The 22,768-nt window shown below is 37.8% G+C and overlaps 2 protein-coding genes across 3 annotated transcripts; both read left to right on the top strand.

The window, feature by feature from the left end:
- The first annotated feature begins 1,158 nt into the window (after positions 1-1,158).
- On the top strand, positions 1,159-5,093 carry LOC135469140 (myosin-binding protein H-like). Of its 2 annotated transcripts, XM_064747677.1 has the most exons (6): positions 1,159-1,253; positions 1,974-2,018; positions 2,321-2,468; positions 3,127-3,307; positions 3,911-3,931; positions 4,894-5,093. In XM_064747677.1, the coding sequence occupies exons 2-6, from the start codon at positions 2,011-2,013 to the stop codon at positions 5,061-5,063; spliced, it is 528 nt and encodes a 175-aa protein (XP_064603747.1). In that variant the 5' UTR covers positions 1,159-1,253; positions 1,974-2,010; the 3' UTR covers positions 5,064-5,093. The 2 variants fall into 2 exon arrangements, with proteins under 2 accessions (XP_064603747.1, XP_064603748.1); XM_064747678.1 differs by lacking the exon at positions 3,911-3,931.
- A 64-nt stretch (positions 5,094-5,157) lies between these two features.
- LOC135467476 (myosin light chain kinase, smooth muscle-like) lies at positions 5,158-12,538 on the top strand. Its single transcript, XM_064745249.1, has 8 exons — positions 5,158-5,161; positions 5,587-5,828; positions 6,373-6,529; positions 6,753-6,896; positions 7,476-7,673; positions 9,740-9,859; positions 10,880-11,072; positions 11,442-12,538. The coding sequence occupies exons 1-7, from the start codon at positions 5,158-5,160 to the stop codon at positions 11,068-11,070; spliced, it is 1,056 nt and encodes a 351-aa protein (XP_064601319.1). The 3' UTR covers positions 11,071-11,072; positions 11,442-12,538.
- The last annotated feature ends 10,230 nt before the right edge of the window (positions 12,539-22,768 follow it).

Raw genomic sequence — 22,768 nt, 5'->3', positions numbered from 1 at the left:
TGTTTTATTGTCCAGGCTGATTGGCCCCAGCCAATGCCAGCCATCGGCCGGATTGCCAATTTCAGTTCCCTGCGTAAAACACAGGCCAAAGGAATACCAGATCTATTGATTCCTATTTCTGGTAAGTTTAACTTTCACCACATCCGTACCCTGATGTTTCAGTTTAAGTCTTCATTTGGGTCATATAAAATGGAAATTAACCCTTTTGTGTCTTTGTTGCTTTTCACTCAAGGGACATGCTAATGTTTGAGAAGATATATGTATTTATTTATTTGATTGGTGTTTTACGCCGTACTCAAGAATATTTTACTTATACGACGACGGCCAGCATTAGGGTGGGAGAAGCCCGGGGGAAACCCACGACCATCTGCAGGTTGCTGTTAGACCTTCCTACTTATGGCCAGAGAGGAAGCCAGCATGAGCTGGACTTGAACTAACAACGGCCACATTGGTGAGAGGCACCTGGATCATTGCGCTGTGCTGGTGTGCGAACCCCCTCGGCCATGCCAGGCCCCTTGAGAGGATACTCAATATGGATTTTTGATGTAAACTGCGGTCCGAACATTGTTAAGGAAAGGTTGATGCTGTAATTGATTCTGTAGATCCAGAAGACTCTTGTGTAAATCTGCACTGGTATGGTTAAGGTTGATATGAATTTGTGCCCCTTCAAGTAAAGTTTGAAACATATAAATTATGATAAATTATGTTATGGGGTATAAATTCTTTCAGCCGGCTTGTTGAGTGTCATCTATGTTTGTGTGTTACAGATCGTCGTGAAGCTATGCCCAGATTCATCCGCAAACCTCGTAATGCTCTTGTGGCAGAAGGTCAGATTGCCAAGTTTGACTGCAAAGTCATTGCTCTGTCATCACCCATTATTACATGGTAAGTCAGGGGTCTGGTATGAATAAAGACTGAAATCTGGGGAATCTCGGTTATAGTTGCACCAAGATTAAGCATGCAGGTGTATGACAGGTGGCTTTATGTGTAATTAGAAATAGCAAAAACATGAAAAACAGAAAGAAAGTTACTACTATCAGGAGACGCAAAATTTACTCATGATCTTGTGTGTTAATACAGGTACAAAGATGATGACCTTCTCACACAGAGTGTCAAATATATGCAAATTTATCGTGGAGGGGAATTTGAACTGAAGATTAGTCGTTGTAAAATGGAGGATAAGGGTGAATACAAAGTAAGAGCAGAGAACTCTTTCGGCAGGAGAGAGGAGGTAGCTCTGCTCAAGGTTGAAGGTAGGTTTGGTCAGAAATCTGGTTGTATACATACATGTACATGTTTATGGTCATGGGAAATATGTGAAAGAGAGCAATTCTAGTAATGTGCCTGGCAAAGGTTGGTGGTTTACTTTGGGCAGTCTTGTTTCCTACACCCATAAATCTCATCACCGTCTTGTAAGTGAAAAATTTGTTAAACACCAATCAAATCAAATCAGATTGAATCATTTCTAGGCCCAATGCCTTACAATGATTGGACATACATGTAAAGGCTTATGTTTAGAGTAAGGATGCAGTCAACATTTTTGCCTGGGAATGAAAAGAAAAAAAAAGCACTGAACATACATGTACATACCTAAAGTGAGAGGAATGCGGCCTGCAACTCACTGCTGATATAATTCCCATGGGAACTGGCCGTTGTTACCAAAATGTGGTCCATTTTGGAACGCCAAATCATGTTCGTTTCTGTTCATTTTTCAAGATCTCACTACTGCAGTTTAAAAAAGTAGACAAGGGCAAAAGGTTATGAAACTGTACTACGGTCTAACTATGTGATTGTGGTTGGCAAACTAGAATCTGTAGTGTTGGTATGTACATAACAACGCAAGTATGGTCATCAGTGTGCTAATAGTGGCCAATTTTCTTGTTATTAACCTAACTCATAAACACATTTCTGACAGTGTTAACATGAGTGCTAATGTGATGAATAAAAAGAACTTGATTTGATTTTTCCTTCAGAGTTGAAGAAGAATCCATTACAAGAGATACAACTCCCATGGGAACGTAAGTCTGTTCTCTCTCATTTAAACAAAGAGACTTTGAACAACCATTTAATGTGAAATTTAATGTGCCTTCAGAAAGTCATTCATTCAGAAATAAACTTAGTGAGTGGACATGCTGGATTTTACATGAACTTTGACCTTAAAATGATACTTATGAGGCCTGAGTTTATCTGCACAGAACTTAAATATACTTTAGCTTTTGTAAAGTGACACATCTGGCTTCATTCTAAACTTCAGGTGAAATGCAGTACTCTAAAAATGATGTTTAATGTAATTGAGAAGATGCTGTTGTTGTTGTTACAGTCCACGGCAGAAAGCCTTGGAGGAGATTGAGGTGGAGTTACCTCAAGACGAGCCTCCAGATTTCTCCTTCTCCCTCAGACCTCGCGTCATCCAGGCAGGTGTGGGCTTCAAGCTGCTCTGCTGTGTACAGGCCAGGCCACATCCAAAGGTTAGAATCACTTTTAATAGATATTATATACTCTGTATTTGCATACGTTTTTGAAAGTTCTCATATACAGTTAACATAATTCTTGGTCAAGTCTGGAATTTTTTAGTTTATTTTGAGGGTTTTTGAAAAGCCGGGAATCCAAGAAATAGAACAACTGCATTTGTCCAGGGATCAAGACAGCTTGAGTGCTTTCATGTGATATTTATATGCAGAATTCAATGAGAAAGGGTTCTTGATGATTCAACAGGTCTATTTGGGCAAGTAAGGTTTCTCGAAGTTGGATTGAATGTGTAATTCATAGTTTTTATTACATGTCACATAAACTGTGCAAACCTTTATGAAAGAACTGTTGCATTAACCTTTAATAGGGTATATCTGAAAATAACTAAAGACTGACAAACTGACAGATACAAGAGTTATGGATAGGATTTTTTGTCCTTTTCGCCAGTGTTATGTGTTCGTATGCTGCAAAGCCTTTTTTCTTTGTATAAGGTGGATATCCTGGAGGTGTGCTATAATATGTCCAGTGTTATAAAATTCTCTGACAGTGACACAAAAAATACCTAATTGAACAAACAGGTGAGTAAGTTCTTATTTGACCTTCAAGTGTCGTTAAATAAACTGAGGAGGTGTTTTGAATGCATATGGTGTGCTGCAGGTGACCTGGTATAAGAATGGGCGCGAGCTAAGAAGTGATGACCACTATGACATCATCTACTCCAGTGGAGTCTGTTCCCTGGAGGTGCTCAATGCCGAGGTGGAGGACACCGCCACATACAAGTGTATTGCCATCAACGAGCTGGGAGAAGAGGAAACCAGCTGCAGAGTTGTTGTGGAAGGTAAGGAACTAACTCTTACCTCATTCGTCTCCAACACCCATCTACCCAGTAGTCACTATTCATCCCCACCCAAAAGTACTTAGGACTGTTATTTGATAAATAGGTAGGAGTATGAGATTATCCCCTGCTTGACTTCCACTACTTTGTCTTCCTGTGTGTTGTAGCAAGGAGTATTTCATACAGAAACTTGCAGATTCCCTTCAGGCTGATGTTAGCTCATTCCCAGTGTTTAGACATTGTTTTATTTAGTAATAATTGTGAGGTCAGCATTTTTAACACATGTGCATCTAGTTTGTTAGAAAAAGCAAGCACTATTTAACCCTCCTCTTTTCAAGAGCAGTGAAATAAGCTTCAGTGTGTCCATGAGATATATAGTTCATATGTTGAAAAATGATTAATGGAAAATCATGGAATGCAAAAGTTACATTTGAGAAGATATTGATTGCACTACTTGTGTTGCTAGGGTTGTGTACATTGTTCTTGCAGAATCTCTCTGTACCTATACATATCCAGCATGCAACCTTCATCCCATACCATATACCTCACAGTTTTTTTCTCTGTGCATGCATGCCACTAGTGCATCAAGGACTGTGTATTTTGCAGATTTTGGGAAGAAGGCAAAAGGTGAGATGAAGAAAGTGGTGACTGTATACACGTCTTGTGACGGAGAATTGTTACTGATTGCTCAATAACCATTCTCAGCTTCAATATATATATATATGGGTCTGCATTCAATGTGTCCAGCAACTATATCATACATGTATGTGTTGAAATGCTTTAAATGTTGGAAACCATGGATACATTATTGCTTCCATAATCTACAGATCTTTTGAAAATGTCTGAAATTAAAAGTTTGGGATGTTTTGACAAGTTCACATGCTGATATATTATCAATGTTTTATTTGCATGGCTCAGTGTGTCTGATACAGAAAGTGTCACACATACTCCTAAAATTGTTAGTGCTTTATATATTTTAATGTTATATTGTTGACATGCTCATGTACACATCACCTTTGCCTGTATCTGTTATATGTGTTAATACAGTGATTGTGTTTCTGTGGTCTGGACTTGCAAAAGACACATCATATCTTTTCATTCTTATATATAATACATGAACATGTATTTTACTAATATTGAGATTATTCCCGTATCATCTACATGTGTTAGGCAATGTCAGAGTCAGAAAGAGCTTCTACAACGGACTTTAAAACAATAAAATATGTATAATACAATTAAGTTTTAATGGAATTCTGAAGCTGTATGTATTTAAATATGTATGGAGGCTTTTGACAGCAGTTTGTCGCTCTGCTGCTGGCTACAATTCAAACAGTTACAATTGAAATTTACAACAGCATTGTATGGATATGAATGAAATGTTTGCTATAATTCTTGAATGGAGCAAACATTGAAAAGGACACATTATCTAAAACAAAACATTACACGAGTCGACTATGATTACAATGAAAACATGCATGTGAGGCATAAGTAATATGTATTTCACATGTTTAGCTCTCTGATGAGGTATCTACCCATCTGATCACATGTGCTGTTGTTTCTATATTTTCAAAAACCTATTTTCATGACAGAACGTTTCCAGAAAAAACCTAAGGGTTTGTCACAAGAGAAAGACTCTCTTCTAACAACTGGTGTGTCCAGAAGTGTACGTCGTACAAAGTCTGGTGCAATGATGGATGAGTTTGAGACGGATGATGGCATGTCAGTCCGGCACTCCAAGAGGACAGAGGAATACTTTTGAAGAATCTGTGTCTAGCAGTAGAAAATAACAGAAGACGTAAGTGCTCACATGTTAACATACACCATGTCATACTTTTAATCTGCAGATACTTGTAATGGGTGACATTGACAGATATAATTGAGAAAAAGTGCATATTGCTTGCAGTGTTCCACTTGTAGTTAGTCTTCCAGAAAACTGTCTGACCAATATTACTGTTCAGAAACCTATGTAGAAAATGTAGGCCCTATCTATAATAGTTTCAGACATACATGTATGATCAGGAATGTTTACTTTATTACGAACATTTCCAGTTACGTTTTTTGAAATTTAGATCACAGGTATCTACTGGAAAGGGAAGTGAATGAAGAATCAGGAACTATTTTTATATGAGATTAAACTTACTTAAATAACACTTGCAGTGTGTGTAAATGACTATGGTAAAATGGCTGGCTCATAGATCTGTGTAATTTTACTACTGAATATGTATGTACTTGTATAAAAAAAAATGATGGCATATTTTTAAGTGTATGTTGTTGTTTTGCAGTCAGTGTATTCATTAGTAGAGGTGAGAGAATTGCACACTACAGATCAGTAACTCTCAACATTAAAGCTCAGACAATAATAACTGGGGTGTGTATTATTTCTACAGAGAAAGAGGACAGATCTGCCCCAAGCTTCACCCAGAACCTCTCCCCTCAGTTTGTGAATGAAGGAGAAAGGCTAACACTGACCTGTCAGTTGGAGGGCAAACCAGAACCAGATGTAGAGTGGTACTGGAATGGTGTGGTAAGTTTGACTGTTTCATTGGGCAATTTTACATGTGTACTTCTCAAGTAGTGATTCTTGTTCATTTTAATTTAAACGTCTCATGATTATACTCATTTGAAAACCTAGCAATTCTGTATGTTTTCACTTTTCATCAGTACTATTAGATCTAAGGCCCCCTGTAAAAAATGAAATTGTTTTTTTCTAAGAAATCAAACCAAACCATAAAAAAGTCAACAATACCAGGAAATACCACACACCCACAAATTGATAATTTGATTATGTATATTAGATGTATGTTGTATCCAGGATGAAAACAGGACAACTTCATAAGTAACTAATGCTTTTGGGTGAAACAAAAATGGTTTGTTGTTGGCTTGTTTCTCTTGTGTACAGAAAACCTTACTTAAAGTACCTATATGTAGTTAATAAGTGAAACATGAGACCATAAAGTACCATTTAGCTTCAGGTTACTTTATTTAAATTTGATGAAGTAATAGGTTTAATACTGCATAAAATGTCCATTCATACCCCATGTGAAACTGAATACAAATATTGTTGACAGCTGGTGAAGCCTGATGACATGGTGAAGGTACGGTACAGTGCAGGAACATGTACCCTGGTGATTGCAGAGACTATCCTGGATGACGAAGGAGACTACACCTGCAAGGCCACAAACTTGGAGGGTGTGGCAACAACGAAGACATCAGTACAGATCAAGCGTGAGTGCAGTCAGCTTCCACTGTCGCCTAGTTCTCTCCCCCTAGTAATTTTGCCTTTCTGAGAGCTCTGTTCATCGAGTAAAGGTGTGTCCTGGTTTGGTTGGAAAAGTAAGATGATAACCTACTGGAAAAATGTGAGTTCCAACAGCAAAAGTTTTATTTGATTATTTTTTATATGCATTTAAAAGTGCACTTAACAACTGCTTATTGGACTTTGTTACAGCCAAACCTGCCCCTGTGAAGACAGAGGCTGTAGAAAGCAGTAGAGGAGAGAGTGGTGCTCAGCAGGCTCCCAGGTTTAAGACTCATCCTCAGGGACAGATTGTTCAGGATGGGGACAAAGTAGTCTTGAAGTGTGACGTCACAGGTGAGGTCTACTCTGGGTATTAATTGTGTCATAAATCACGTTTCACATTGCTCCTGGAAATCTTTTAAAGTACATGTGCCGGAATCTTGTTAAAAGATTTCAATTCCTTTGAAGTTTTTGATGATTATCATTGTTGATTATCCTAAGGCAGTATGTTTGTAATGCACCAATGAGTTCATCATACTTAAACTGAAAGGTCCAAGGACTTGCTTGAAAACATGAGGATGTTAGGGCCTTTTAAGTCTTTGAAAAGCATTTTTCACAAATCCCAGATGAATGTGTCATGGTGACAGTGTACATATTTCTTGAAGAGGCTTATAATTCTCACACGTGTCTTTCCATAGAGATGTGTTCAATTAGATGGCTGCTCATAACGTCAACCAGTGAATTCTTCAGCCTTTATTTTGAGAGATTCCCTGGAACATTCACTGGGAGCACATCTCACACTGTTATAACCCTTTGTAGTGATAAAAGTAGTGTTATGAATAAGAAAAATTTAACCTTTTCAGAAGAACTCTATAAATGTTTGTTTACAGTAAGTATGTTTCACATTTTGTTTTTGGGTGATTTCATCTTCAGGATCCCCAAGGCCTGATGTTGTCTGGCTTCACAATGGAAAGGAAATCCCTAACAGTGAAGACTTTGCCTATGAGAATGACAACGGCACATATCGTCTTTTGATTGCTGAGATTTTCCCTGAGGACACGGGACTTTATACGTGTGAGGCCTCTAATGCTGCTGGGGACGCCACCAGCTCCTGCACAGTCAAAGTCATAGGTCAGTCATGTATATTTTCAGCCTTCCTCTGCTCAAAAATGTTTGATGTACAAGAACAGACTATGTGTTTAAATGGCTGTGTGTGTGTATACTATGTTTTACCTAATGTCCCTATATATATATATATATATATATATATATATATATATACTCTGTGTGTGTGTTATTAACATAAAGACTTTCAGGCTTAATACATATCATCATATGTTATTTAGAAAATTTTTGGATGATTTTCTGTGTTGTTTATATTTGTTTCGTGTTTTTTTAACTTCTGAGGGTGCACTTAAAAACCTTTCTTTTAATGTTGTCTGATTCTAATGTTCATTCAGTGTTAAATCCAATCAAATAATTAAATAAAAAATATTTGTACAACAGTGGTCAGGTTCAGGGGTGGAGGAAACATCTCACCGGATACCTGACAAATGCTCTCCTTGTCAATTTGGTGGCTGCTTCACAAGAGACTTCAGCCTTTTCAACCACTAAAGCACGTTTTTCAGTGGAAATCACTTTTAGTGTAATTTTCATAATAATTGTATGCATAAAGATTTAAGCTTCATTAAAGGGTGTCAATAAGGGACCTTTGTTTCAAAATGTACCCCTCATAGATCAAATTACACAAAGCCAGCCATTTAACCATGGTCCACTTCAACAGCCAACAAATGTATATCAGGAGGTCTACTCTCATCAGATGTTAGTTCTCTGACAAACATGAACTTTCAGGAGCAATATGTAATTTTCATACAAAATTTATGACATGGAGCCATTTGGGATCTGACCTTATTAATCATAGTTATGTATATGTAAATCAATGTACTACTCCCCAAACTTAGGTTTTGGGTGAATATTTAACTGACTCGTTATCTTTTTGTTTTTAATCTTTTTTGTGTGTTTTTGTATTTTATTAAAAAGATTGTATGTTATTGTGCACCAGTGACAACATCACATTTATAACCTACAATCTATAAACACATATTTATATGCTGTTGTGGTTGGTGCAGATGTACTTAAAGTGTTGTAACTAACATCATAATATAAAACCCCACATTGTTTTCCAGCCTGTAAAGTGGAGGGCGGTGAGTAGGCTATAGTACACCCAGTGCCACCTCCCTTCCTGATCGCTCCCGATTTGCTGTATGCATACAGCACTATACATGTACACCATGGATATATGCATAGGCCTAGCAATCACAATGTATCCATAAATCTGTTAATCCATGAATCTCATACTGACTTCATGCGCTGCTTCATCCAGCTGTATCATATTCTTACGTATTATACAGCAAAAAATTATAAATTAACATTTGGGGTTTGAAATTTATTTACTTTAGTCCTTTGCTACCTTAAATGTATATGCAAAACACAGGGCCTTGTTTCACAAAATTGCATATAGCGCTACGTTCAGGTAACTATCATGGTGACATAATACCCACGATACTGGGCGCCACTGAAATTATGCGCATGTAAAGTCACATGATATATGGAGAGAGATCCCATACATGTACATGTAACTCTACATCACCATGGGCATGCTGTCAACATTCCTGTATCTGAGTGATTTGGGTGCTGTGAACAATACTACTTGTTATATAATGACCAAAACCATTGTTGACTTGACGTCTTGATGTAACATCATTTTTTCACGGCATGCGTGCCTTTCCCTGTGGCCAACAGCACACTGTGTTATTGAGGGCAATTACTGGGCAGAAATCTGCTAGTGAAAATGTCCTCAAAGTGATGGGAGTGGTTCCATTTACTGACCACTTTAATAATTAAAATGTTCTTGTTACGTTTTGAATATTTATTGCTCAACAGAATTTTCTCCCCTCCCTAGAAAAAAACATCCCAATATGAAGACCCAGGAGCTTTATGAACTGTGGTGCATGATTGTGTGAAACTTGCATGATTTGGGGAAAAAAAGCAAAAAAAAAAAAAAACTATGTTTGCTATTAACTGGGATTAAGATGGACAAATATTTTAATTCTAGCTATAAATAATGAAGAGAAAGTTTTGCTAGCTCCACCGCAGACACTGTGATCCTGGCTGACCATTGGACTTTGTGTTAACAGTGCCGGACGAGCCTGACATGGAAGGACCAGTCTTCGTGAAGTTTCCTCAGTCCACCAGTATTGAGGAAGGAGCACAGGCCAAGTTCAACTGCAGTTTTGAAGGGGATTCACCTGTTCAAGGTTGGTCTACAGTTCATATATTTATGTATATTCAAGGTAGGGTAGCCAAGTCAGTAAATATGTTAACAGTGGGAGATGGGTCTGCAGTAGTTATTAGCAGAGATTAATTGTTGATGACATATGTAAAGGTCCTAAAATTTCATCCAGGATTGAGTTACATATTTTGCCTGATTTCAAGAGTTCTATTATGTTGTTCAAAGAAAGCTACTTTGAGCTTTCTTTGGAAGGTAGTGATAATAATAACAATAATACTTTATTTTTCTGAGGGTTATCAATTAGTTACAATACCAATCTTCTTTGATTCCTTCATGAATACACACATTCATACAGAAATTTATTTAGAAAAGCCTATACAGTATATCTAATGTACGATATGAGGTAGGATGATGTTCTACTGGAAAATATGTAAGTTTCAACACTGTCAGTACAAATGATACTTGTTTGATTCTAAAATGCACTTTTTATGGGCAAAATGTAAGCTGATTTACTGTGTGTTGCTGTTTGGTTGTATGTGTGATGGATTTAAGCCATGGGGCAAGTACTCCAGCAAATCACCCATGTCTGTGTGGTGGTAAGCTTATCTGCCTCCAGAAATCTGGCAGACTAGTTCTTCATCTACAGAGATGCGACCATCAGAATTTGGTTACTTTTTAATCTCTGGTCAAACTCTGGTTAAACTCTTCCATGGTACCATAAAGTCTTTGTTATCATATAAATGATTTAATTCCTTAATCCTTCTCCGGCCGTATGTGGGAAGGTCTGCCAGCAGCCTGCGGATGGTTGTGGGTTCCCCCCAGGCTATGCCCGGTTTCCTCCCACCATAATGCTGGTCGCCATCGTAGAAGTGAAATATTCTTGAGTACGGCATAAAACACCAATCAAATAAATAAAATAATTCCTTAATTCTTTAAAAATAACTTAATTATTTTCAATGAAGTGGAGTATTATTATATAAATAATTGAATTCTTAAGTTATTGTTAAATGCTTAAATTCTTCACTTAATTGTCGCATGTTTTCAGTGAAGTGGAGTAAGGATGGTCAGGACCTGGAGGAGAGTGACCGTATCAAACTGAGCCAGGACGGCAACTCATTCATCCTGGAAATACCTTCAGCTTTGTCCACTGATGCGGGCATCTACAGTGTCAAAGCCACCAGTGATAAGGGCTCCTCCAGCTGGATGTTCACCCTCAGTGTTGGAATGGCTATATAAAGGTAGGAATGGTAGTTGAGCAAAGACTTCTATTGTTTCCCTAAAATAGAAGGAATTTCTGGACAAACCCTGGAGATACTACATGTAATTTACCCTTTGGCAGTTTCATTCAAACCTGACTGAAAGGATGTACAGAAGTGAAACATCTTGTGTGTCACAAATCACATGCATTTATCAGCAAATCTACTGGGACCGGTAATTTGAAGTCTTTACCTGTTAAACGGTTAGATTCGCTCTGGGTTTAGATAACCGGCTGTATAATTTTTGTATATTAATAAGAGGAATGCGTACTTTCTAACTGTACTGTTATCTTGGCGATGTCACTACTAGGATGTCTTGTATTTATGGCGATCTTTTCTTTTCATTTGTAGCAAATCACTTAAAGCCAGAAGGAAGTACTGACAGCATATGATCATTGCCGTGCAAGTGGAGCCCTTTGAACGCTTTCCTTTACTCTGTACTGTGCAAACAGTCCACGTGTGCCAGAGGTCCAGCATGTAAATAGGCTGACGTACAAAACTGTTTGAAGGGCCAGTGCTCGTGTTACTGGTAACTGTGTCCATTTTGAGATTATGTGATACTATGGTCATATTTTTTATTGTTCTGTAAGTATTGTTATTTATATTTATTCTATTTGGCTACTTTTACACTCTGCTACTTGTCAGAGGGGTGTAATACCAGAGAGTGTGGAGTGGTGAATCTGGAGTGTGTATATTTGTCATCTTGGTTAGAAGGAATGTTTAACTTGTGCCTTGTTCATATTATTAAGTCCTTTATAGCAGCCTATAATTTATTAGATCTAATGATCATATTTTAATTTATGAGTTATGAATTGTGTGTAGGATCATCATATTAGTGAATGCAAAATATATAAAGAATTGAAAAAAGTTTTCCCTTTTCTTTTCCGACAATATATATCTTTGTAAATGAAGAATTTATTTAATACATATATCACTCTTGTCGACGGGCATGGGCATTTTAGCTTGAGGATGACCTAGGCGCCATTCTCACTCTCTTCACTACTTTACATGTGACCCAGGGGAATATTCTCTTTCCATGTGTGATGCTATGATACCGTCAACCACACCCACTCTGTGCCTCCTCCGTGTGAAAATACTAGTAAAGAAAAAGCTTTTGAAGGGCTCTTATTGGAATTGGCAACTCATTTGTAGCTCATTTCATTATGTTGAGAAGCAGTGCTAAGCATTGGTGCTCCTGCTGTATTTGTTAGTGGTGTAAGCAAGATATATTTTGGTGCTGTATCCTGACTGTGGCATGTTCAGAGACGTGCTGTATAAAGCTGAATGACAGGCTGACTTGTGTTTTGGAAAACCTCCTAATATTAAACCTTTTCTACTTTAACTTTCGTTCAAGAAGTGACGCCTTGGCCTACACACTGTCTCCCGCCACAACTGCTTGTCAGACTACCACGCACCCTTCCATGAAATAAAGCTGTTTGTACAAAAAAGCTTGTTGTTGGCTCATCGTGTTACTGTAGTAGTAGTGTATTGCTCACATTTTCAACATAGCCACAGGACACCGCAATAGGGGGAAGTCAAACGTTGTGAGCTCAATATCTCAAGCTAATCCTAACGAGTCTTAACAAACTCGTCCAATTCGCAAGAAGGAAACGTTTTACATGAGCCTTTCTCTTAGTGCAAGACAAAAGTCAATGTTGGGGCCCTTCCTGGCTCATATGAGCAAAGCAATGACGATGTAACTACCTGGCCCTTGGCAATAAGATGGCCAATCCAGTTTTGGCTGTGTGCAAATCCAGTTTTGGCTGCTTATGCTTCTCAGGATGTTTGTGAGATGTCCAGCGTTGCCCGGTTCCCTCCACCGATTAACCTAACAACTTCTGTACACACATGTATATATATGTGAGGACAAACTCTCGAGACTGACGTTTTAATTTGTAAATGCGACTCAAGGTACCAATCAAATAAATACATATTGTCAATATTTCGGGCAAACACACGTGGAGGCCGTTTTTGACACAGCACAAATATCAACCACTTGAGGCTTAAAGAGAATTATACTCATTGTTATACTGAAGAAACTTGAAGTGAAGGTGTTTGATGGAATAACCTTGACATACTAGTTTTCCAGGAATAACGTGTGACGGTTGAAATTGTCACACAACACACAAGATCTATCAAATGCTACAAGGTGTACACGCCATATGCAGGACCCTTTGGTATATTGCTGTCTCGGTGAGGAAAATTTACAATATCCACATTAAAACTATCCGTCTTGTCGTAAAGTCTGTGAGAAAGGAAAGCGCCTTGGTCTTTGTACGAATATAGATCCAGATAAGATGTTAATCCTGCCAAGGTGTATAAATATCTGCCACAGCCTTTGCAATATATGGAATGTTTTAGGCTAGCAGATCATCAATAAACCATTTATTAAGGAGTAATCTTCACCAGGCCAGATCTTCCTCATTCGCTAGTTTCGGCCTATATTCATATGCACCATCGGAGATACAAGATGAGATACTCTGTTGACATATGGTTTCCCTAAACTTACGTGTGCAATTTTAACGCTAAGTATGATCATAACAAACGTCAACAATTTAAACATAACTATCAGGATAAACATCAACATAACCATAAACATAAGCATAACAAAGCACTTAAACAACTAGGAGTACCTTTTGCAAATCTGTGCCTCCAGTTGAAGATGATAATTTTAATCGCGCTTTTTTGCCTTTTGGTATTCATACTTTTGAAGAGATGTCATACCTGCTCTGAGCCAATCATTAATCACGTGATTCAAGAGTGTGCCAGAGTACTAGAGGTGAAAACAAACCAAATTTAACCCAGGTGAAATAGCCCTTGAATAAGATTTTAACATGAATGATGAAAATTACAGCTTTTAGACAAGATTTTTTTTCTGGAAGATTAATCTTTTAGAAATGTAGACCTAAATGACTTGGTGCGTGAAAATGCTATATAAACAGCCCAGAGTTAGACACATACCTTAATTATGGACAGCACACTTCCCTGTGTATTCATTGTTGGTGATTTTTCGATTAGGATTCTTATACTAGTTTAAAAACAATAGCACACAGAATCAGCATAGCGTATGTACTGTTGTGGCCACTGCTTATTTTCATGTAACAGATCATAACTGTAATTCCAAAGAAAGTGAAAGGTTTCATTTGGATAAATCTCTCTATCGACATCCATCATCAAGAAATACGTGGGAACTTTTCACACAACAATCAATATATACACAAGAACAACGAGGAATGTTCACTTTAGCTAAACCTGTTTAGCTAAGAAACAAAGCTAACAAGGAAAAAAATTGAAAAGGTGCTGTTTCAACAAAGCCAATTTCCTTGCTATTTCCTTGCTATTGTACCTAGGTTCACCGTGGCAGAATTTCATCTTATGCACAGAGCCTCTTTAAATAATATATAGCTTATACATTTTTTTGTACTGCAGCCAATAACTGAACAATTTTGCTGCAGAAAACAATTTGGAAACGGAAGGGAAAATTTGTAAACTACGCAGTGCAAATTAAACAATAACACATTGTGATTGTGAGCGAAAATGGTCATGTAGTTGTGTGCACGAATGTGCAAAAAACTTAAGGGTTAACAAAGGATCAGTACTCTTTTGGACTACTGAAGATATCCTTTCGCGATGCTGTTAAAATTGACAGTTATGTTAACATTCGTGAGATAATGCATATTGTAATTATAACCTGTCATCTTATAGCCTATTTATGTGACCTTCTCACACTGCACATAACCCTCCTAATTCCGTTGTCGTCACGTGGAAAGCAAAGTTTCATTCTGCGCTATGATTTAATATCATGTTTCAAAGGAACATGATACATGATGTTTTATCTCCCTGAACTTCGTGAAAATCCCTAATTTTGTCCCCAAATCAAACTAAACACTAGGTTGCACGGATAAATTTCCACATGTTTAGTTCAGTAAAAAACACTACGTGACCCATACAAGTTGTGATTAAAATTAACTTGAACACGCTGAACAAAGGAGTTAACACGGTTGTGATAGGTTAGAAAGTGGTCACGTGTAAAGCAAGTATGTTTTCAGTGACGTCAGTTTATCCAATGTCACCCTATGGTGAACATATATTTTGGATAGTGCTGCACAAGTAAAAGAATTAGTCTACATGTAATTATCACTAAGATTGCCGTAGTACTTTGAACATTTGCTCGAATGTTCTGACTACTGGCCTGCTGGTGGAAATTGTTTATCCCCTGGAATGAAGCCTGTGTGACTTGTCTGTCGGAGTAATCTCGTCTCTGAGACGGATGTTTTATGGTGAACAGGTTTTGCAGTCACAGTATTCCAGGCAGTCCCTCGATGAACGTTCTGGCTTCTGCCTCTACCACAAACAAGATCTGAATCCATCAGCAATGGATCTGCATATTCCAGCAATAATCATTCTGACGTCTGGCACCTGCATCGACCATTTGAAGAGGCTATATGTAATATTTGCAACCCTCTCTCGGCATGTTTGTTCGATTTATCTCGTCCGTGTGGACGGATAGTGAGCAGGTTTGCAGCCACAGTGCTCAAGGTGGATCTGCAATTATTTTCCAACAATAGTCATTATGACGTCTAGCATCTGCATCGACCATTTTAATCAGAGGTATTTCTACTGCACTTATGCCAAAGGGAGACAAACACTAATCACCAGAAATTCGCCACAGTAATCCAGTTTATATATTGATTGACATTCTTAGTACACCTTCGACTGTTTTTGGTGACATAGTAAAAGTTTAGTGTGAAGTGTCACGAGTGCCTGGGTCTACACTTTTGACCAATTTGGTGTATAAATTAAATGCAGCACAATGGACCATAATAACCCATTTATTCTTTACAAATGGAGAGATTACAAATGGAATATTCACATAAACTCTGATGCCAAAAAATGCTTCCAAAGCAACAACAATTTCTCAACTGCCAATCCCTGTGATGTCATTCACCCAACTGGCAAATCAATGTAAAAGAATTGTAAGTTTTCATTGTCATCTATATCTATATCCCAAGATAAGGTATATATGTCATGTCCTTTCAATGAGAAAACTATCCTCAAGTACGGTATTTTACACAAAGCATGTTTCTTGCTCAAATTTAGCAAATTCCTTTTTGGGGCATTTAAACTGTCTGTTTAGGGGTATGGTTTCAAATCGCTATTTTTCTTGAGTCACTTTTTGGAGAAACGATTTCAGATATAATCGCACTTGGCATTGTTAACATTTACTAAACGTTTGGGGTAGGATTTTAAAAAAAAGAATGTTTTGCTTGTGATACTTGCATGGGGTAGGGCATTTTGGGTAATCCCATCCCATTTGGCGTTGTCAACATTTACTATATAACTGCTGCCACTCTCTTCAAGCCATCGAACTACCCAGGCCCATCCTAAATATATTTTCAAAATATCTCAAAGCCGTGGAGGATGAATATTCTTTTCACACCTTTGCATTAATTTATGATTTCTATAATCGCGGATAAGGATACTATCAGAGGAAACCAAACCCAGGACACATCGAACCTCGTTATCAGACAGCCAAACATGCAGGCTTTAAGCTTAGTTAAAGAAGATGTGGCTGACGTAATACAAGTGACTCCGTCTATCGACGGCTTTCAATGGAATTCTGATAAAAGCGGTTATTCCACTTCACCAGGAAGAGCCTGTGGAAAGATGTAACCAGAGCAAAACAACCACGCAACTTATGTGATAGAGAGTGATAAGATAGTGATACGACAGTGGTATTTGGAAAGCTATAAGGTGCTGTTGACGGAATGCTGGTTCTTTGGAGGGGAAATGCGGTGTAATTTGGATTAGTCGGACCAGGACTAACGGGTGATTGTTGGCGGACATTCTGCTGTTTGTGAACTGTGTCGTGTATATATATTAAACTGCTTGCTGGAGGTTTTGTGGTCTCGATACCAGAAGAGTATCAACCTCCCTTCGTAAGACGAGTCGGAAGATTCCACACCGTGTTAAGGTTGGGGAGATCAACAAACTGCGTCAGTACAGAGGAACGGACGTCCACAAACAGGATTGGAATATTCCAGGGGCCGATTGGACAAGGACGGAAAGTCAAGTTAAGGACTGTAGCGTAACTCAGGTCCTGAAGTATTTGTACATACGAGTAGCTGCCGCCATTTCTTATAACATTTATTATATATATATATATATATAATATATATATATATATATATATATATATATATATAATATATATATATATATATATATATCCTGTGCATTGCTATTTGTAGTTTAAATCATTATTTCCTTTTGATTTATTGAATTGTTAAACCAACCATTTGAGTGTTTGAGAGTGTTAGACTGTTTGACACTCGTTAGGCTTGTTATCGGAATTGATTTTGGCTTATTATACCGATACCCTCACATCGGTAAACAAAGACAATACGTAGTGTAAACTTCATTTTTTGTCACAAGTAACAACTTGCTCTTGTTTTTATGGCAAACAAAGCATTGACCCCTTGAAGTCAGCTAAACTGTATACATGCGAAACGCACGCTTTTACAGTGTGCTGTAGGATGATAATGACGTCCAACATAGTGGACCGATGAATGTACGACCGCTTCAAAATGTGCGTTTTCATCACTGTCCATCAAACTGAAAGAATTTCAGCCTATATGTCTTGTTACTGAAGCTCTAGAACCTGGTGGTACTGATGCACGGCATATTTCAATTTGTAAAAACACAGCACACTTTCATTTCGCGAACGTTCCGTCATTTTCTTTCAAACAAGCTGAAATATAACTTGTCAAAATCAATAAGGATGTACAGTCGCAGGGGAGACAATTCAGTAAGGTGTCCTTTCTTGAATGACACCATACATGGCCAACTTGATAACTAGGAATAGCTTTTACATAACAAAAAACAAAGATGTACTAGTATTTTATCTGATCGTATACATCGACATTATAGTAAAATTATATAAAAAGTACAATTCTTTCATTTTTAGAGTCAATCGATGGAGGAATTAACTTGCTGTGTATAAAGAAGTTTTTTCGTTGACACGTCTTGTAGATAGTACGCATTTTATCCACTTTACATGTAAATAATTAAGATACTCAGGGATTCCACAATATGTTTTCTACGACAATCTCACTCAGTTGTCAACTACATTTTATGGGCATATTCTACCAAGGCCCAGTTTTCACCTCGGTAAAATGTTCGATATCATAGAAAGTTGAAATACAGGGTATGAGTTGACTGACATTTACAGTCGGTACAAGAAAGATGTTATACAGGATATGAGAAAACCTCACCCACACTAGCTGTGAGACATATATGTACAGAAACCCAATAAATCACGTAGTCACACTAAAAAAATCCGGTCAACATAAAAACTCAATCCGTGAAGCTTAACCTGAGAGATTTATTTATTTGTTTATTTTATTTAATTGATTGATGTTTTACGCCTGACTCGAAAATATTTCACTTATACGACGGTGGCCAGCATTATGGTGAAAGGAAACCGGACAGAGCCCAGGGGAAATTAACCCACAGCCATCCACAGGTTGCTGAGAGACCCATCCACATTACACCTGAGAAATCACTCTTATCTTAAGCGTGATTAAAATATCCATTAGCCTGTGAGCACTTTCAAAATGAGCAATGCCATTGTCTCAACGTAAATCCTCAGCTGTCCTCAGACACACCCTACAACAATTGTACCTACCTGTGTGTGGCGAAAACAGAAAGTTTGACGGGAGAACCTCAACTCTTACACTTTCATAAGCACTTTATCCAAAGATATTGCATGAATTATCCTTAGTAATGCATTTACAATCTGGGACAATCTTTCAGTGTAATGAGTTCAATATTTACACCGATACCAAAGACAAAACACAGTAACGACTATCAAAGCGAAGGCGACAAAATTACCGTCAGGAAAAGCCCTCCCGCAAGGATGTGTTCTTCAAATTACTTGTAAATGAGAACATATGTACATCGATTCATTTTGAAAATTCTTAAACATCTGGATTAAAGAATGAAATTTATGTGTAGACGAACCTAACTGGAAATCAGCACACTGCGTGACTATTCTACAATTAATACAAGTCACAAAATATAATGGAAAACTGCTTAACCTATGTTACAATGAAAGCTCACTTTGCCAAATCAGGAATTTTAGAAGCCATTCAATCAAGGACAACATGCCGGGAGTTCCATCGTGACCATAGATATGCCACCTGCTGAGATTGTATGACCATCTCATGGTCCGGGGGTTAACACTACAGGATTTCACACCTTCATGAACAACAACTAAATAACCATTGTTTTTAATTTCTATTCACAGTCACAATGTGTTATTGTTTAATTTGCACTGCGTAGATTACAAATTTTCCCTTCCGTTTTTCTGTTTCCAATTTGTTCTCTGCAGCAAAATTGTTCAGTTATTGGCTGCAGATCAAAAAAATAGTATAAGTTATATATTATTTAAAGAGGTTCTGTGCATAAGATGGAAGTGTGCCACGCTAAAATAGCCACGAGGGAATTAGCTTTGTTGAAATCGCACCTTTCAATTTTTTCCCTTGTTAGCTTTTTTTCTTTGTGGCTGTCCACAGGTTTAGCTAAAGCGATCATTTCTCATTGTTCTTGTATATATACTGTTTGTTGTGTGAAAAGTGCCCACGTATTTCCAGTCGATGCTGTAAATGTATGTCGAAATAGAGATTTTTCCAAATGAAAACTATCGCTTTCTTTGGAATTACAGTTATGATCTGTTACATGAAACTAATCAGTGACCACAACAGTACATAAGCTATGCTGATTCTGTGTGCTATTGTTTTGAAACTAGTACCAGAATCCTAATCGACAAATCACCAACAATGAATACACAGAAGTGTGCTGTCCATAATTAAGGTATGTGTCCAACGGTGCGTGAAAATGCTATATAAACAGGCCTAAGTCATTTAGGTCCACATTTCTAAAAGAAATCTTCGAATAGTATTTTTTTTTCTCAAATGGTTTGAAATGACCAATAAATACGTGTTCTCAATCTAGAGAACTCCAAAGAAAGTTTGTCTGCAGTGAAACATTCAATACAATAATATATAAACTGTTTTAACCCGAACCCTAGGCAAACCGCCCGGTGAGTGTCACAAACTTTGCCACACTAGCAGTACATTCGCCACGGAGGCCTATATGGGCTAGTTCGAAATGAATGAAGAATATAACTGACGCAACTGTGAGGCAGGATTTATATCCGCTGCTTAGCTTTCTTACAATATGGAAAATGTCACTGTGTTCTCAGAGCCGAAATAGGCCGCACATAACTGTTGTGTTTATATATGTTTTGGCGGTTTGGTTTACAGTTTTTGCACAAATTCATAGCTTTCAGCATCCGGGCTCCTCGCAAGGACAAGGAAGTGATAAATAACATGGAGCTAAATAGGACAAATGCCGATTTCTAAAATTTAAAGATCAACAGGATAATGAAACTATGATATCTGAATGTTATAAGTACATTCTACTTTTAGTGAAATAAATTCTTGCCTAAAAGCCATATTTTTCATCATTCGTGTTAAAATCTTATTCAAGGCCTATCTCAGCTGGGTTAAATTTGGTTTGTTTCTCCTCCAGTACTCTTCGCGTGATTCAACAGTGTGGCAATGATTGGCAGTTCGTGAGCGGGCGCTGTCGTTGAACTCTTTCCAGAAAAGGCGCGAAATCTGATTTTCAACTCAAATACTTCCACAAAGCGTAGGCCTATAAAGCGGTTTGATTAGCTGCCATTTCCAACGGTCGCAACCAGAAATTTGATTTGATTGGCTGCGTGATAACCGATGTCACTGAACTAAAATAACCGAACTTTTTTCTCGCGAGATTTTCATTTATACGAGGAGAGGAAGTACATGTAGGTCTACCAACTGAACTAAAATAACCGAACTTTTTTCTCGCGAGATTTTCATTTATATGAGGAAAGGAAGTACATGTAGGTCTACCAATTACAAATCTGGGGTTTTGGAAATATTGAAATTTTAACAAGACTTCAGTCAAAATTTATAAAAAGTGTATTATGTTTTTAAATTATATGTTTTTTTGGTGAAACAGGTGTTACTCTGTTGACTGAAAGAGTAAAACTGAGAATTGTGGTGTAATGCTAAAGTTATTAAAAGACGATGGACAAGCCTGCAGCGTATTATGTAAAATTGCTTGAAAGGTAAATTCTATTGTATCTGCAAGGATGCGCCAGATGAAAGCTATTTAGATGATCTTCCTGAAAAAAACAGTAAAATTTTATGCATCGTTTGAGTATCTCAAATCATTAACTACATATTGAACTGGGCGATGGGGTAGAATCGCAGCAGATGAGTAAATATGCCATTTGTGTGGCTTTAAAAAAAGCGGAGATGAATATCATTGTTTGTTTGACTGTGTAGCCTTGGAATCACAGCGACGACAATATCTCACAGAATTTATCAGATACCCTCATCTAGCAAAGCCACTAAAAATTTAAAAAAAAATTTTGATATTAATGAAAAAGATAAATTGACTCAGTTGTGTTTTCTCCTGAAACTTTCTGCGGGTGTGCTACATGGTAGCTACCTATCAGCAAGTTCACAAGGCACGAGGATTTCATACACCACATTTCCGTCACACATGAGTTTAGCACGCAGGGTAAACAATTGAGACTTTCAAATCTGGCAGTGGTTATCTTCTGGCTTCTCTCATTTCCAATGGGAAGTCTTCGTAAACAATTGTAAGTCCTTCCGGGAAAATGTCGTATACAAGAGCGAACTGCAACTTTTTACTTCGCCAGTAACATTATTCCGGGCGCCATCGACGGCGTCGGTGTCGGCGTCGGCGTCGAATAACGGGGAAAGCAACGTTGAAGTAAATGGGTTGGTATTTCAAAACGTGCTGCATGTAAAGCACAGTGACACGAGGGGGATGTTCCATCGCTAATGCTCTGTTTGAACATTACTTATCGTGAATTACAAATTTCTCGACTTCAGTATTTTATGTATTGAGCATTCACGTTTTGCATTAATGTGTCTCTTTGTTGCAATACTTTGGCGGTTAATTTCTGGCTTTCTGCGGTCTAATCCATGGAAGAAGATGTTCCTCGTTTCTATCCGGTCAATCGTCATTGCCTTGTCTATAAAATGTCTGATAGTCTAATCACAGTTTTCTCCCAAGATTAATGCAGCGCGATCTGGCCTCGAGATCAATAACATGTTTTTGGTAGTACGCATGTTTATCTATTTACATGGGTGTTTATTTCTATTTGTGCGTGGGGAAGGTCTGTCAGCAACCTGCGGATGGTCGTGGGTTTTCCCCGGGCTCTGCCCGGTTTCCACCCACCATAATGCTGACCGTCGTCGTATAAGTGAAATATTCTTGAGTACGGCATAAAACACCAATCAATTAAATAACTAAATCTATTTGTGATGGCGGATTCCTTCATTAGTGACTGGGATGTGGTAAGATTATTGACTTTTTCTAGACCATTGATATGATGTGAGTTAGGCTCCTTGATGTGGAAACAAGATGGAATATCAAGGCGGCCTGCTCACAACACATGATTTGGCCTATATCACAAAATATGGCTTTTCTACATTATGTATATACACAGGTTTCCAGAATGTATACATATATATTTTAAAAACATTGTGGTTTTCTAGTTTTAGCTAATGCTTGGTGCTTGTATTTTTTTTTAAAAA

Source organism: Liolophura sinensis, chromosome 6, assembly GCF_032854445.1.
Source record: "Liolophura sinensis isolate JHLJ2023 chromosome 6, CUHK_Ljap_v2, whole genome shotgun sequence".
NCBI lineage: Eukaryota > Metazoa > Mollusca > Polyplacophora > Chitonida > Chitonidae > Liolophura > Liolophura sinensis.
Note: the sequence above shows the minus strand (reverse complement) of the source record. Positions and strands in the feature narration are given on the sequence as shown.